Source organism: Petromyzon marinus, unplaced genomic scaffold (assembly GCF_048934315.1).
Source record: "Petromyzon marinus isolate PM22_M1 ecotype Great Lakes invasive population unplaced genomic scaffold, UKy_Petmar_22M1.pri1.0 PM_G_Scaffold_14, whole genome shotgun sequence".
Classification (NCBI taxonomy): Eukaryota; Metazoa; Chordata; class Hyperoartia; order Petromyzontiformes; family Petromyzontidae; genus Petromyzon; species Petromyzon marinus.
In genome coordinates, this window is record NW_027422695.1 from 2,252,320 (window position 1) to 2,270,000 (window position 17,681).

General features: G+C 53.5%; 1 protein-coding gene across 1 annotated transcript in view; it reads left to right on the forward strand.

Annotated features, from left to right (window-relative positions):
* The window catches only part of LOC142910247 (protein phosphatase 1D-like), a 28,442-nt gene that overhangs the window by 9,853 nt on the left and 908 nt on the right, over positions 1 to 17,681 (forward strand). Inside the window, exons 3-6 of the mRNA XM_076059952.1 lie at positions 8,778 to 8,878; positions 10,113 to 10,300; positions 12,354 to 12,481; positions 17,319 to 17,565. Of these exons, the coding sequence (XP_075916067.1) occupies positions 8,778 to 8,878; positions 10,113 to 10,300; positions 12,354 to 12,481; positions 17,319 to 17,565 (664 nt within the window). The remainder of the gene's footprint in view (positions 1 to 8,777; positions 8,879 to 10,112; positions 10,301 to 12,353; positions 12,482 to 17,318; positions 17,566 to 17,681) is intronic.

Consider the following 17,681-nt stretch of genomic DNA (forward strand, 5'->3'; position numbering starts at 1 on the left):
ACAATAGCTGCGGTCGGAATGCAAACAAAAAACAGGCAGCTCTGATAATGTATTGGCGGTGGAATTGATAAGTCCACACCCGAGACAGCTTCCCTTAGAGCCTCGTCTCACACGCGGTGTTAGACCAGGTGATGATGATGATGTCTCACACTTGCGGTGTTAGACCAGATGATGATGACGTCTCACACTTGCGGTGTTAGACCAGGTGATGATGACGTCTCACACTTGCGGTGTTAGGCCAGGTGACAATGACGTCTCACACTTGCGGTGTTAGACCAGATGATGATGACGTCTCACACTTGCGGTGTTAGACCAGATGGTGATGACGTCTCACACTTGCGGTGTTAGACTAGATGATGATGACGTCTCACACTTGTGGTGTTAGACCAGGTGATGATGACGTCTCACACTTGCGGTGTTAGACTAGATGATGATGACGTCTCACAATTGCGGTGTTAGACCAGGTGATGATGAAGTCTCACACTTGCGGTGTTAGACCAGGTGATGATGACGTCTCACACTTGCGGTGTTAGACCAGGTGATGATGACGTCTCACACTTGCGGTGTTAGACCAGATGATGATGACGTCACACACGCGGCGTTAGACCAGGTGATGATGACGTCTCACACTTGTGGTGTTAGACCAGGTGATGATGATGACGTCTCACACTTGCGGTGTTAGACGAGATGATGATGACGTCTCACACTTGCGGTGATAGACCAGATGGCGATGACGTCTCACACTTGCGGTGTTAGACCAGGTGATGATGACGTCTCACACTTGAGGTGTTAGACCAGGTGATGATGACGTCTCACACTTGCGGTGTTAGACCAGGTGATGATGACGTCACACACTTGCGGCGTTAGACCAGATGATGATGACGTCTCACGCGCGGTGTTAGACCAGGTGATGATGACGTCTCACACTTGCGGTGTTAGACCAGATGATGATGACGTCTCACACTTGCGGTGTTAGACCAGGTGATGATGACGTCTCACACTTGCGGTGTTAGACCAGGTGACGATGACGTCTCACACTTGCGATGTTAGACCAGATGATGATGACGTCTCACACTTGCGGTGTTAGACCAGATGATGATGACGTCTCACACTTGCGGTGTTAGACCAGATGATGATGACGTCTCACACTTGCGGTGTTAGACCAGGTCATCATGACGTCTCACACTTGCGGTGTTAGACCAGGTGATAATGACGTCTCACACTTGCGGTGTTAGACCAGATGATGATGACGTCTCACACTTGCGGTGTTAGACCAGGTGATGATGACGTCTCACACGCAGTGTTAGACCAGGTGATGATGACGTCTCACACGCGGTGTTAGACCAGGTGATGATGACGTCTCACACTTGCGGCGTTAGACCAGGTGACGATGACATCTCACACTTACGGCGTTAGACCAGGTGATGATGACGTCTCACACTTGCGGTGTTAGACCAGATGATGATGACGTCTCACACTTGCGGTGTTAGACCAGATGATGATGATGACGTCTCACACTTGCGGTGTTAGACCAGGTGATGATGACGTCACACACGCGGTGTTAGACCAGATGACGATGACGTCTCACACTTGCGGTGTTAGACCAGGTGATGATGACGTCTCACACTTGCGGTGCTAGACCAGGTGATGATTACGTCTCACACGCGGTGTTAGACCAGATGATGATGACGTCTCACACTTGTGGTGTTAGACCAGATGATGATAATGACGTCTCACACTTGCGGTGTTAGACCAGGTGATGATGACGTCACACACGCGGTGTTAGACCAGATGACGATGACGTCTCACACTTGCGGTGTTAGACCAGGTGATGATGACGTCTCACACTTGCGGTGTTAGACCAAGTGATGATGACGTCACACACGCGGTGTTAGAGCAGATGACGATGACGTCTCACACTTGCGGTGTTAGACCAGGTGATGATGACGTCTCACACACGCGGCGTTAGACCAGATGATGATGACGTCTCACACTTGCGGTGTTAGACCAGGTGATGATGACGTCTCACATACGCGGCGTTAGACCAGGTGATTATGACGTCTCACACTTGCGGTGTTAGACCAGGTGATGATGACGTCTCACACTTGCGGTGTTAGACCAGATGATGATGACGTCTCACACTTGCGGTGTTAGACCAGGTGATGATGACGTCTCACACATGCGGCGTTAGACCAGGTGATTATGACGTCTCACACTTGCGGTGTTAGACCAGGTGATGATGACGTCTCACACTTGCGGTGTTAGACCAGATGATGATGACGTCTCACACTTGCGGTGTTAGACCAGGTGATGATGACGTCTCACACATGCGGTGTTAGACCAGGTGATGATGACTTCTCACGCGCGGTGTTAGACCAGGTGATGATGACGTCTCACGCGCGGTGTTAGACCAGGCGATGATGATGACGTCTCACACTTGCGGTGTTAGACCAGGTGATGATTACGTCTCACACTTGCGGTGTTAGACCAGATTATGATGACGTCTCACACTTGCGGTGTTAGACCAGATGATTATGACGTCTCACACTTGCGGTGTTAGACCAGGTGATGATGACATCTCACACTTGCGGTGTTAGACCAGATGATCATGACGTCTCACACTTGCGGTGTTAGACCAGGTGATGATGACGTCTCACACTTGCGGTGTTAGACCAGATGATGATGACGTCTCACACTTGCGGTGTTAGACCAGGTGATGATGACGTCTCACACGCAGTGTTAGACCAGGTGATGATGACGTCTCACACGCGGTGTTAGACCAGGTGATGATGACGTCTCACACTTGCGGCGTTAGACCAGGTAATGATGACGTCTCACACTTGCGGTGCTAGACCAGGTGATGATGACGTCTCACACGCGGTGTTAGACCAGATGATGATGACGTCTCACACTTGCGGTGTTAGACCAGATGATGATGATGACGTCTCACACTTGCGGTGTTAGACCAGGTGATGATGACGTCACACACGCGGTGTTAGACCAGATGACGATGACGTCTCACACTTGCGGTGTTAGACCAGGTGATGATGACGTCTCACACTTGCGGTGCTAGACCAGGTGATGATTACGTCTCACACGCGGTGTTAGACCAGATGATGATGACGTCTCACACTTGTGGTGTTAGACCAGGTGATGATGACGTCACACACGCGGTGTTAGACCAGATGACGATGACGTCTCACACTTGCGGTGTTAGACCAGATGATGATAATGACGTCTCACACTTGCGGTGTTAGACCAGGTGATGATGACGTCACACACGCGGTGTTAGACCAGATGACGATGACGTCTCACACTTGCGGTGTTAGACCAGGTGATGATGACGTCTCACACTTGCGGTGTTAGACCAAGTGATGATGACGTCACACACGCGGTGTTAGAGCAGATGACGATGACGTCTCACACTTGCGGTGTTAGACCAGGTGATGATGACGTCTCACACACGCGGCGTTAGACCAGATGATGATGACGTCTCACACTTGCGGTGTTAGACCAGGTGATGATGACGTCTCACACACGCGGCGTTAGACCAGGTGATTATGACATCTCACACTTGCGGTGTTAGACCAGGTGATGATGACGTCTCACACTTGCGGTGTTAGACCAGATGATGATGACGTCTCACACTTGCGGTGTTAGACCAGGTGATGATGACGTCTCACACATGCGGTGTTAGACCAGGTGATGATGACTTCTCACGCGCGGTGTTAGACCAGGTGATGATGACGTCTCACGCGCGGTGTTAGACCAGGCGATGATGATGACGTCTCACACTTGCGGTGTTAGACCAGGTGATGATTACGTCTCACACTTGCGGTGTTAGACCAGATTATGATGACGTCTCACACTTGCGGTGTTAGACCAGATGATTATGACGTCTCACACTTGCGGTGTTAGACCAGGTGATGATGACATCTCACACTTGCGGTGTTAGACCAGATGATCATGACGTCTCACACTTGCGGTGTTAGCCCAGGTGATGATGACGTCTCACACTTGCGGTGTTAGACCAGATGCTGATGACGTCTCACACTTGCGGTGTTAGACCAGATGATGATGATGACGTCTCACACTTGTGGTGTTAGACCAGGTGATGATGACGTCACACACGCGGTGTTAGACCAGATGACGATGACGTCTCACACTTGCCGTGTTAGACCAGGTGATGATGACGTCTCACACTTGCCGTGTTAGACCAGGTGATGATGACGTCTCACACTTGCGGTGCTAGACCAGGTGATGATGACGTCTCACACGCGGTGTTAGACCAGATGATGATGACGTCTCACACTTGTGGTGTTAGACCAGGTGATGATGACGTCTCACACTTGCGGTGTTAGACCAGGTGATGATGACGTCTCACACTTGTGGTGTTAGACCAGGTGATGATGACGTCTCACACTTGCGGTGTTAGACCAGGTGATGATGACGTCTCACACTTGTGGTGTTAGACCAGGTGATAATGACGTCTCACACTTGCGGTGTTAGACCAGGTGACGATGACGTCACACACGCGGTGTTAGACCAGATGACGATGACGTCTCACACTTGCGGTGTTAGACCAGGTGATGGTGACATCTCACACTTGCGGTGTTAGACCAGATGATCATGACGTCTCACACTTGCGGTGTTAGACCAGGTGATGATGACGTCTCACACTTGCGGTGTTAGACCAGATGATGATGACGTCTCACACTTGCGGTGTTAGACCAGATGATGATGATGACGTCTCACACTTGTGGTGTTAGACCAGGTGATGATGACGTCACACACGCGGTGTTAGACCAGATGACGATGACGTCTCACACTTGCCGTGTTAGACCAGGTGATGATGACGTCTCACACTTGCCGTGTTAGACCAGGTGATGGTGACGTCTCACACTTGCGGTGCTAGACCAGGTGATGATGACGTCTCACACGCGTTGTTAGACCAGATGATGATGACGTCTCACACTTGTGGTGTTAGACCAGGTGATGATGACGTCTCACACTTGCGGTGTTAGACCAGGTGATGATGACGTCTCACACTTGTGGTGTTAGACCAGGTGATGATGACGTCTCACACTTGCGGTGTTAGACCAGGTGATGATGACGTCTCACACTTGTGGTGTTAGACCAGGTGATAATGACGTCTCACACTTGCGGTGTTAGACCAGGTGATGATGACGTCTCACACTTGCGGTGTTAGACCAGGTGATGATGACGTCTCACACATGTGGCGTTAGACCAAATGATGATGACGTCTCACACTTGCGGTGTTAGACCAGGTGATGATGACGTCTCACACACGCGGCGTTAGACCAGGTGATTATGACGTCTCACACTTGCGGTGTTAGACCAGGTGATGATGACATCTCACACTTGCGGTGTTAGACCAGATGATCATGACGTCTCACACTTGCGGTGTTAGACCAGGTGATGATGACGTCTCACACTTGTGGTGTTAGACCAGGTGATGATGACGTCTCACACATGCGGTGTTAGACCAGGTGATGATGACGTCTCACGCGCGGTGTTAGACCAGGTGATGATGACGTCTCACGCGCGGTGTTAGACCAGGCGATGATGATGACGTCTCACACTTGCGGTGTTAGACCAGATGATGATGACGTCTCACACAGGCGGTGTTAGACCAGATGATGATGATGACGTCTCACACTTGCGATGTTAGACCAGATGATGATGACGCCTCACACTTGCGGCGTTAGACCAGGTGATGATGATGACGTCTCACACTTGCGGTGTTAGACCACGTGATGATTACGTCTCACACTTGCGGTGTTAGACCAGATGATGATGACGTCTCACACTTGCGGTGTTAGACCAGGTGATGATGACGTCTCACACTTGCGGTGTTAGACCAGATGATGATGACGTCTCACACTTGCGGTGTTAGACCAGATGATGATGACGTCTCACACTTGCAGTGTTAGACCAGGTGATGATGACGCCAAAAGGCACAACGTTTTGTCGTGTGATTGGGGCCAAATGTAGCTGATAGAGGCAAAATAAACATTGAAATTGGTTTAATTTGTTGATCAGGGAAGTCTTCTGTATCTTCCACAATAGACGAAGGGGGAACATTCTCTGTGGCTGCTGCGCAATTTGAACAACCCCCCCCCCCCCCCGTAACTTCACCTTAGCGCTGTTTTCAATCACCCGAAGCTGTTAACTGACGAATTTGATCTTAGTATAGGAATAGGTTTTACCCTTTTAACTGGCACAAAAACTGACACCTTTATTCAAGGCATCATGTTTGCAATAACCACAACACAAGCAGTCAAAATGCAAACAAAAGAGACAACTCTGATAATAAAAAGGGTAAAAACTATTACTAGGTTGTAAATGCTCACCCCGAGCCCTCAATACTCTGATAGTACGCTGTTTTTGAGTTGTACGCCTTTTGGCGTCGTCTGGTCCAACACCAGTGGAGACGGCTCTAAGAAAAGCCGTCTCGGGTGTGGACCAATCAAATTCAAGGACAGTGCCAATATTATTATCAGAGTTGTCTCTTTTGTTTGCATTTTGACTGCTTGTACTGTGGTTATTGCAAACATGATGCTTTGAATAAAGGTGTCAGTTTTTCTGCCAGTTAAAAGGGTAAAACCTATTACTATATATTGTTACTGGCAAAGGAGGTCTCATAATGAATTTGATCTTCTCCGATGGACGCTGCTTGATAGCGGAGAGTGAAGAAACGTGAGTGTGGCTGATGCTGTCTGAAGTTACCTAGGAAATAACGAAGAGCAAAGAGAAGCGGTAGAGTTACCAATAAATTGATCAGAGTCTAATTTTATTTTGTCTCAATGTAATGGCAGGGAATATTGACAGAAATAACGTCATCAAACACTTCGCTGCATTTCACTGTAGCACTGCATTAATGGCAGTGAATGTTGCACGATACATTTATTTCACCCATGACTAATGTGTAAGAGATTCTCGCACTATTTTTCATATTTGATATATTTTTGTTCAATAACATTGAAAATTGTAAAACGTTTCAAAATGCAAAAAAAACTTTTACAATTCAATTTTTTTAAACAAATTTAATAACATAAAATTCCTAGCAACAATTGTCCATCTTACCTTCCAGAGGTTTTTTTTTGCACACTCACCCACCCACTCAATCACTCACCCACCCACCCACTCACAGAGTCACTCACCCACACAGTCATTCACCCACTCACACAGTCACTCACTCACAGAGTCACTCACCCACACAGTCATTCACCCACTCACACAGTCACTCACCCACACAGTCATTCACCCACCCACCCACTCACACAGTCACTCACCCACTCAGTCACTCACCCACCCACACAGTCACTCAATCACTCACCCATCCACTCACACAGTCACTCACCCACTCAGTCACTCACTCACCCACTCAATCACTCACCCACCCACCCACACAGTCACTCACCCACTCAGTCACTCACCCACCCACACAGTCACTCACCCACTCAGTCACTCACCCACCCACACAGTCACTCACCCACTCAGTCACTCACCCACCCACCCACTCACACAGTCACTCACCCACTCAGTCACTCACCCACCCACACAGTCACTCACCCACCCACCCACTCAATCACTCACCCACCCACTCACACAGTCACTCACCCACCCACCCACTCAATCACTCACCCACCCACCCACTGACACAGTCACTTCCCACTCAGTCACTCATCCACCCACACAGTCACTCACCCACTCAGTCACTCACCCACCCACACAGTCACTCACCCACTCAGTCACTCACCCACCCACTCAATCACTCACCCACTCACACAGTCACTCACCCACTCAGTCACTCACCCACCCACTCAATCACCCACCCACCCACTCACACAGTCACTCACCCAGACAGTCACTCACCCACCCACCCACTCAGTCACCCACCCACCCACACAGTCACTCACCCACTCAGTCACTCACCCACCCACCCACTCACACAGTCACTCACCCACACAGTCATTCACCCACTCACACAGTCACTCACCCACACAGTCATTCACCCACCCACACAGTCACTCACCCACTCAGTCACTCACCCACCCACCCACTCACACAGTCACTCACCCACTCAGTCACTCACCCACCCACACAGTCACTCACCCACCCACCCACTCAATCACTCACCCACCCACTCACACAGTCACTCACCCACCCACCCACTCAATCACTCACCCACCCACCCACTGACACAGTCACTTCCCACTCAGTCACTCATCCACCCACACAGTCACTCACCCACTCAGTCACTCACCCACCCACACAGTCACTCACCCACTCAGTCACTCACCCACCCACTCAATCACTCACCCACTCACACAGTCACTCACCCACTCAGTCACTCACCCACCCACTCAATCACCCACCCACCCACTCACACAGTCACTCACCCAGACAGTCACTCACCCACCCACCCACTCAGTCACCCACCCACCCACACAGTCACTCACCCACTCAGTCACTCACCCACCCACTCAATCACCCACCCACCCACTCACACAGTCACTCACCCAGTCAGTAACTCACCCACCCACTCAATCACCCACCCACTCACCCACCCACTCAGTCACCCACTCAATCACTCACCCACCCACCCACTCAGTCACTCACCCACTCAGTCACTCACCCACCCACTCAATCACTCACCCACCCACTCACTCACCCACCCACCCACTCAATCACTCACCCACCCACCCACACAGTCACTCACCCACACCCCTGTCTAACCCCCCCCCCTACAGGAGGCAGCTGGCCGCGCACACGGCAGGGCCATCCCAGCACGACAGGCACCACGGCTTGCTGCTGCCTCATCAGGGGCGGTGACGAGCTCTACGTCGCCCACGTGGGAGACTCGCGAGCCGTCATCGCCCAACGGCACCCCCGGGGAGGGGGCACCCCCGCCGACGGACCCCCCCCCCCCTTCAACGCACCCCGTCTATTTATTGGCCCCCCCTTCCTCACTGCGACCCATTTATTCAGCGGACCCCCCCTCGGACATGGGCCCCCCTTCTGTGAAGGCCCACCTAGCCTGGGACGGAACCCCACCTACGCATGGCCAAGTCGTGGCGGACTTCATAGCGGCCATCGGCCAAGCCGTGGCAACACCGCAACCACCGCCACTGTCACAACCACCACAACTACAACCACAACCACAACCACCACTGTCACAACCACCACAACCACCACCACCGCCACCACCACCACTGTCACAACCACCACTGTCACAACCACCACCACCACTGTCACAACCACCACCACTGTCACAACCACCACAACCACCACCACCGCCACCACCACCACTGTCACAACCACAACCACCACTGTCACAACCACCACAACCACCGCCACCACCACCACTGTCACAACCACCACCACCACTGTCACAACCACCACCACCACTGTCACAACCACCACTGTCACAACCACCACCACGGCCACCACCACTGTCACAACCACCACTGTCACAACCACCACCACCACTGTCACAACCACCACCACTGTCACAACCACCACCACCACCACGGCCACCACCACTGTCACAACCACCACTGTCACAACCACCACCACCACTGTCACAACCACCACCACTGTCACAACCACCACCACCACCACGGCCGCCACCACTGTCACAACCACCACCACGGCCACCACCACTGTCACAACCACCACCACTGTCACAATCACCACCACCACGGCCACCACCACTGTCACAACCACCACCACCACCACCACGGCCACCACCTCTGTCACAACCACCACTGTCACAACCACCACCACCACTGTCAAAACCACTATCACCACCGCCACCACCACCACTGTCACAACCACCACCACTACAACCACCACCACGGCCACCACTGTCACAACCACCACTGTCACAACCACCACCACTGTCACAACCACCACCACCACTGTCACAACCACCGCCACCACCACGGCCACCACTGTCACAACCACCACCACCACCGCCCCGGCAGGAGGTGGACAAGGAGGAGGTGGTGGACGAGGTGGAGGAGGAGGTGGACGAGGTGGTGGACGAGATGGAAGAGGAGGACAAGGAGGTGGTGGTGGACCAGGAGGTGGACAAGGTGGTGGAGGTGGGCGAGGTGGTGGAGGAGGTGGACAAGGTGGTGGATGAGGAGGTGGACGAGGTGGAGGAGGAGGTGGTGGACGAGGTGGTGCCGCTACTTGCCGTGGCGTTGACGCGCGACCACAAGCCGGAGGATCCAGTGGAGAGGGAACGCATCGAGAGGCTGGGCGGGCGGTAAGACATTCGTGTGTATGTGTGTGTGTGCCTATGATACCATCAGTAGGCCTGGGCTCTGGGTCGTTCTTCGTGCTTTTGGAGTACCTGACCTTCATGATGGTGAGCGGGCCCGGGTAAAACTACGTGGCCGGGAGTCAGAGCCATTCCCTGTACACCTTGGGGTGCGACAGGGATGTCCTCTGGCTCCCACATTATTTAACATCTATTTTGACCACGTAGTTCGTGAAGCCTTCAATAGCTGTACCGGGGGAATCTCCATATGGTACAGATATAATGGGAGGCTGATCGATGCCCGGGTGCGGTCAAGGGATGGCTCCCTATTGCTCAACCACGTTATGTCTGCTGATTTGGTAATAGCTGCTCATTCAGAGGAGGAGTTGGAGACGCTGCTGCTGAGACTGGAGCGTGCCACTAAGAGGTGGGGCCTTACCATCAGCCCCACCAAAACTAAGCACCTGCCTGGGTATTTTGTACCATCGGACACTCCACCCCCACAACTCCCAATCGGTGATGGGGCAGTTGTGGAGAGAGTGGAGAGTTTCCCATACCTGGGCAGTGTGCTTATGACCGGCTCCAGTTTAACAGCAGAGGTCTCCGAATCAGTCCAGCGACAATATCTTTTCATCGGTTGTGTAACGCTGTGTGGAAGCTACCTGGTCTGTCGCTCCACAGTAAGCTTCAGGTCTTCTCGGCCATGGTCATTCCCTCCCTTCTCTACGCTTGCGAAACGTGGACCCCCCTAATGGAACATCTTCGCCGGTGTAAAACATTTAGGCTGGCCTGCCTACGATCCATCCTGGGTTTAACCAGGCTGGATTGTGTGAGGAGCTCACAAATCCTTGAAAGATCTGGGCAAGGCACCATCGGTGAGCTCCTCCGGCAGGCAAGGCTGCGATGGCTGGGTCATGTAGCCCGCATGCCCAGCCACCGCATGCCGATACAGCTTTTGTTCGGCCGGATTGAGGGGGCTAAACGAGCGCGGCACGGTCTAGAGAAGAGATGGAGTGATGTGGTACAGGAGGACGTGGAGCTGAGTGGACTTGCCGATGACTGGTGCCAGCGGTGTCAAGATCGGCCTCTGTGGAGGAGGCTTGTGAAGGACGCTTCTGGGCAGTTGGAGGCAGTCGCCCTCCAACAACAATGGAGGGCGGAGGAGCGATGCTCACAACAACGAGCGGAACGCCGGGTGGCTAAAGCACAGCAGGTTGCCACAGTAGGGGGCACAGGTGGTGCATCAGCCAGTCGTCTCAATCAGTCGACCCGTGGCACCTGGGTCTGCCCCGTGACCTCCTGCCCGCGGGCGTTCGACACTTCACGTGGCGTCAGGGTGCACATAGCCTGGCACAAGCGTCGTGGTGAAGTCACCGCCACTTAGTGGCGAATGGCGGTTGTTGTTGTGTGTGTGTATATATGTGTGTGTATGTGTGTGTGTATGTGTGTGTGTATGTGTGTATGGGTGTATGGGGAGGAGTAGTGTAGTGGTTAGCGCGCTGTGCTACGAACCTGATGACCCGGGTTCGATTCCCGCTCACAGCCAACACCAGTCACGATTATCTGAACCGGTCCAGGGCCTCCCCTAGGTCGACTAAGCCTCAAATGAATACCTGGTGCGGTGTGTAAACATCGCCACTAGGGAGACAAAAGCGGCCGGGCGTGGTGCTGGGCACCCACCCCCTCGTGTACCATTCCGGCCTTCGTAGGTGCTGCTCGCTAACAGCACTTGCCCCTACAGTCTGTTACAGGCTACACGGGGGATCTTTGTCTTTGTGTGTGCTCGCTAACAGCACTTGCCCCTACAGTCTGTTACAGGCTACACGGGGGATCTTTGTCTGTGTGTGTGCTCGCTAACAGCACTTGCCCCTACAGTCTGTTACAGGCTACACGGGGGATCTTTGTCTTTGTGTGTGCTCGCTAACAGCACTTGCCCCTACAGTCTGTTACAGGCTACACGGGGGATCTTTGTCTTTGTGTGTGCTCGCTAACAGCACTTGCCCGTACAGTCTGTTAAGGCTACACGGGGGATCTTTGTCTTTGTGTGTCTGCCCACCAGGGTGATGAGGAAGCCAGGGGGGCCTTGCCGTGTGGCCTGGAGGAGGCCCCTTGTGGCTCACTGCGGCCCTGGGCAGCAAAGCTCAGCCACGGAGGACATCCCCTTCCTGGCCGTGTCACGCTCCCTCGGTACACACACACACACCTACACACACCTACACACACACCTATACACACCTACACACACACACCTACACACACACCTACACACACACACACACCTACACACACACCTACACACACACACACCTACACACACCTACACACACACCTACACACACACCTACACACACACACCTACACACACACACACACCTACACACACACAGCTACACACACACCTACACACACACCTACACAACAACAACCGCCATTCGCCACTAAGTGGCGGTGACATCACCACGACGCTTGTGCCAGGCTATGTGCACCGTGAGGCCATGTGAAGTGTCGAACGCCCGCTGGCAGGAGGTCACTGGGCAGACCCAGGTGCCACGGGTCGACTGACTGAGATGACTGGCTGATGCACCACCTGTGCCCCCTACTGTGCCAACCTGCTGTGCTTTAGCCACCCGGCGCTCCGCTCGTTGTTCTGAGCGTCGCTCCTCCGCCCTCCGTTGTTGGAGGGCGACTGCCTCCAACTGCCCAGTAGCATCCTTCACGAGCCTCCTCCACAGAGGCCGATCTTGACACCGCTGGTACCAGTCATCGGCAAGTCCACTCAGCTCCACGTCCTCCTGTACCCCATCACTCCATCTCTTCTCTAGCCCGTGCCGCGCCTGCTTAGCCCCCTCAATCCGGCCAAACAAAAGCTGTTTCGGCATGCGGTGGCTGGGCATGCGGGCTACATGACCCAGCCATCGCAGCCTTGCCTGCCGGAGGAGCTCACCGATGGGACCCTGCCCAGATCTTTCAAGGATTTGTGAGCTCCTCACACAATCCAGTCTGGTTAAACCCAGGATGGATCGTAGGCAGGCCAGCCTAAATGTTTCTAACCGGCGAAGATGTTCCATTAGGGGGGTCCACGTTTCGCAAGCGTAGAGAAGGGAGGGAATGACCGTGGCCGAGAAGACCTCAAGCTTAGTGCGGAGCGACAGACCAGGTAGCTTCCACACAGCGTTACGCAACCGATGAAAAGATATTGCCGCTCGACTGATTCGGAGTGAGACCTCTGCTGTTAAACTGGAGCCAGTCATAAGCACACTGCCCAGGTATGGGAAACTCTCCACTCTCTCCACAACTGCCCCATCACCGATTGGGAGTTGTGGGGGTGGAGTGTCCGATGGTACAAAATACCCAGGCAGGTGCTTAGTTTTGGTGGGGCTGATGGTAAGGCCCCACCTCTTAGTGGCACGCTCCAGTCTCAGCAGCAACGTCTCCAACTCCTCCTCTGACTGAGCAGCTATTACCAAATCATCAGCATACATAACGTGGTTGAGCAATAGGGAGCCATCCCTTGACCGCACCCGGGCATCGATTAGCCTCCCATTATATCTGTACCATATGGAGATTCCCCCGGTACAGCTATTGAAGGCTTCACGAACTACGTGGTCAAAATAGATGTTAAATAATGTGGGAGCCAGAGGACATCCCTGTCGCACCCCAAGGTGTACAGGGAATGGCTCTGACTCCCGGCCACGTAGTTTTACCCGGGCCCGCTCACCATCATCAAGGTCCTTAATGATCGTGAGCAGAGGGTCAGGTACTCCAAAAGCACGAAGATCGACCCAGAGCCCAGGACTACTGATGGTATCATAGGCCTTGACCAGGTCAATAAAGCAGAGATGTAGGTCTTGTTGGAATTCCCTACACCTCTGCTGTAGCAGACGGACAGAAAATATGGCATCTGTGCAGGACCGCCCTTTCCTGAAACCGCATTGGGGCTCCGCAAGCCTCTCCTCAGCGTGCCTGGCAAGGCGATGCTGAATAATCCTTGCCAGGACCTTTCCCGGCACAGTGAGGAGTGAGATGCCCCTGTAGTTGTTACAGTCTGTGCGGTCCCCCTTCTTAAAAAGGGGGACCACCAGGGCATCCTTCCAATCCTGCGGAACCCGTCCAGTGGTCCAGACTGTTGTTATGATGTCATATAGGGCAGTCTGTGCACAAACGCCACCCTCCCTCAGCATTTCGCTTGGGAGATCATCTCTGCCCGCTGCCTTTCCTGGTCTCAGACTCCGGATCGCCTTCAATACTTCCTCAGCAGATGGCACCTCAGTCAGCCACTCACAGGGGGTGACTTCTTCCAATATTTGAGGCACCGCAGCCTCAGCAGGGTCATCCTCACTTTGTGCCATGATGTTTTCCTGGCTGAGGGATTTTCCCTCCCCCAGGACCTCACAGAAATGCTCAGCAAATCTGCGAACCTGTTCCTGGGGGTCGGAGATTGGATCACCGTTTTTTTCCCCTAATGATGGTAATAGGTGTGGCGCTGCAGGTTACTTTTTTGATGGAGTTAAATAGAGATTTGTGATCACGGGCCACTGAGGCAGACTCCATATCCTCAGTAACCCGCGACCACCACTCATCCTTGCAGCGCCTCACGGCTCTCCGAACCTCCGAGCGAAGGCTGCGGTAAGCCTCCTCATTCTCTGACGTGGGATTCTGTAGCCGATGACAGTGGGCCTGTCGCTTTTTCTCAACCATCCTGAACACCTCCTCTGTCAGCCAGGGTCTCTGGGGAGGTCTGGACCGTGTACCCAAAGCAGCCATTGCAGCTGCATGAGTCACAGTCCTAAACCTCGCCCATTTACCCTCGACATCAGGAGGAGTCGGGGACGATGCCAATCCCAGCCGCAAGCGATGATGAAATTCTCGCTTGCAACTTTCATCAGATAACTGAGACCAGGCCACTTTATGTTGGAATGGGGTCCTTGGTGTACACCCACCACCGGAGTTGAAGAATGGCAGGCGCATCTTACAGATGACTAGTCGATGGTCAGAGGGCAGATCAGCTCCACGGTAGGTCCTGGTGTCAAGGACATGGGCTCGCATTCGCTGGTCCGTCACTATGTAGTCCAGCAGATGTTCTTGCTTGGACCCGGCATGCATCCATGATGTTGTGTGGATGCGCCGATGCCGGAACAGTGTGTTGGTAATTACAAGCCCATGGGCTGCACAAAAATCTAGCAGCCTCCTACCGTTGTTATTGAGCTGATCTGGCCCATGCCCTCCAATCACTCCAGACCAGGTGCCAGTATCATGACCAACTCGGGCATTGAAGTCACCCAACATGATGACTCTATCCCGAGGGGCCACTTTAGCCAGCACCTGTGACAGGAGGTCATAGAAGGCATCTGACTCATCGGCTTTGCCTGCATCCCTCCACGGATGTTCATCTTCGGTGGGGGCATAAGTAACCACAATCACCATTCCTCGCCTTCGGTTGATGGGAAGGCGAGCCCAAAGTAGCCTGGGGCTTACAGCTTCCCACACCTCACCGCCACGCTCCCACGCCCCCTTCATTCTTTTGTTCAAAAGAAGACCCACACCCTGTTGTTTGGCAGTCTGCTGCCCCGAGTAGAGGACTGTCCACCCCTCATAGTGGCAGGAGCCAGAGCCGGTCCACCGGACCTCCTGAATGCCGCATAGATCCAGGCGGTACCGGTCCAGCTCCCGACAGAGGAGTGGCAGCCTCTCCTCTGCAGTGAGCGTTCGAACATTCCACGTGGCCACCCGTAGTGGCTTTTCGTTGTTTCTGGAGTAGCCCCGAGGGTAGGTATTCAATCTCCTGGCTCCGCCAATTGGGGTTTGGCCAGGAGACGTCATAGACGCCTGGCTCCCCGGGGCCTCCGGCACAAGCTTATTAGTTACATATTTCAGTTTAATTCGTGGTTTCGTGGTAATCAATTGAAGGTGGAGGGGTTACCAGCCCCTCGCACCCGTCCAGAGCCCCCATTTAGCCCCTGTGGTGGACACATATGCCATGAGGGGAGGAGCCAATCAAAATTGGATCTCCCCCCACAGCACTGTCCACAACAGAGTTGCCCGTCCGGCACCGCGAGGAGGTAGGGGGTTGTTTTGCCGGACACACACCTACACACACCTACACACACACCTACACACACACACCTACACACACACACCTACACACACACCCCTACACACACACCTACACACACCTACACACACACACCTATACACACCCGTGGCACCTCCTGGCGACCTCCTGCCAGCGGGCATTCGACACTTCATCTGGCGTTAAAAGTGCACGTAGCCTGGCACAGGCGCCCTGGTTATGTCATCGCTACCTAGTGGCGAATGGCGGTTGTTGTGAAACGTGTGTTCATGTATATGTGTGTGTACGCGTAGGTGTGTTTACGTGTGTGTTTACGAGTGTGTGTACGTGTGTGTATGTGTGTGTGTACGTGTGTGTGTGTACGTGTGTGTGTACGTGTGTGTGTGCGTGTGTACGTGTGTGTGTACGTGTGTCCGTGTGTGTACGTGTCCGTGTGTGTGTGTATGTGTGTGTGTACGTGTGTGTACGTGTGTGTACGTGTGTGTGTGTGTACGTGTGTAAGTGTGTGTGTACGTGTGTGTACGTGTGTGTGTGTACGTGTGTGTGCGTGTGTACGTGTGCGTGTGTGTGTACGTGTGTACGTGTGTGTACGTGTGTGTGTGTGTACGTGTGTGTGTGTACGTGTGTGTGTACGTGTGTGTGTGTACGTGTGTGTACGTGTGTGTGTGTACGTGTGTGTGTACGTGTGTGTGTGTACGTGTGTGAGTGTGTACGTGTGTGTGTGTGTGTGTACGTGTGTGTACGTGTGTACGTGTGTGTACGTGTGTGTGTGTATGTGTGTGTGAGTGTGTACGTGTGTGAGTGTGTACGTGTGTGTGTGTGTACGTGTGTACATGTGTGTGTACGTGTGGGTGTGTGTACGTGTGTGTGTGTACGTGTGTGTGTGTGGTACGTGTGTGTGTGTACGTGTGTGTGTGTACGTGTGTGTGTGTGTGTGTTGGCGATAACCCACAGGGGACCTCTGGAGCTACGACTTTGCGAGCGCCCAGTTTGTGGTCTCCCCCGAGCCGGACGTCAGCGCCTACAGGCTGGACCCAGGGCACCACCGCTACCTGGTGCTGGCCACCGACGGAGTCTGGGATGTCCTCACGCCCACAGAGGCCGTGGCGCTCTGTCATCGTGCGGACGCACAGCAGCAGCAGCGAGCACGGGCACGTCTACATACACACACACATCTACATACACACAAACGTCTACATACGCACACACACACTATATACATACACATACACACGTCTACATGCATTTACACGTCTCATCCTGCAGGCCAGCGGCGGTGGTGCCGGTGGTTGTGCTGCTGGTGGTGCCGGTGGTTGT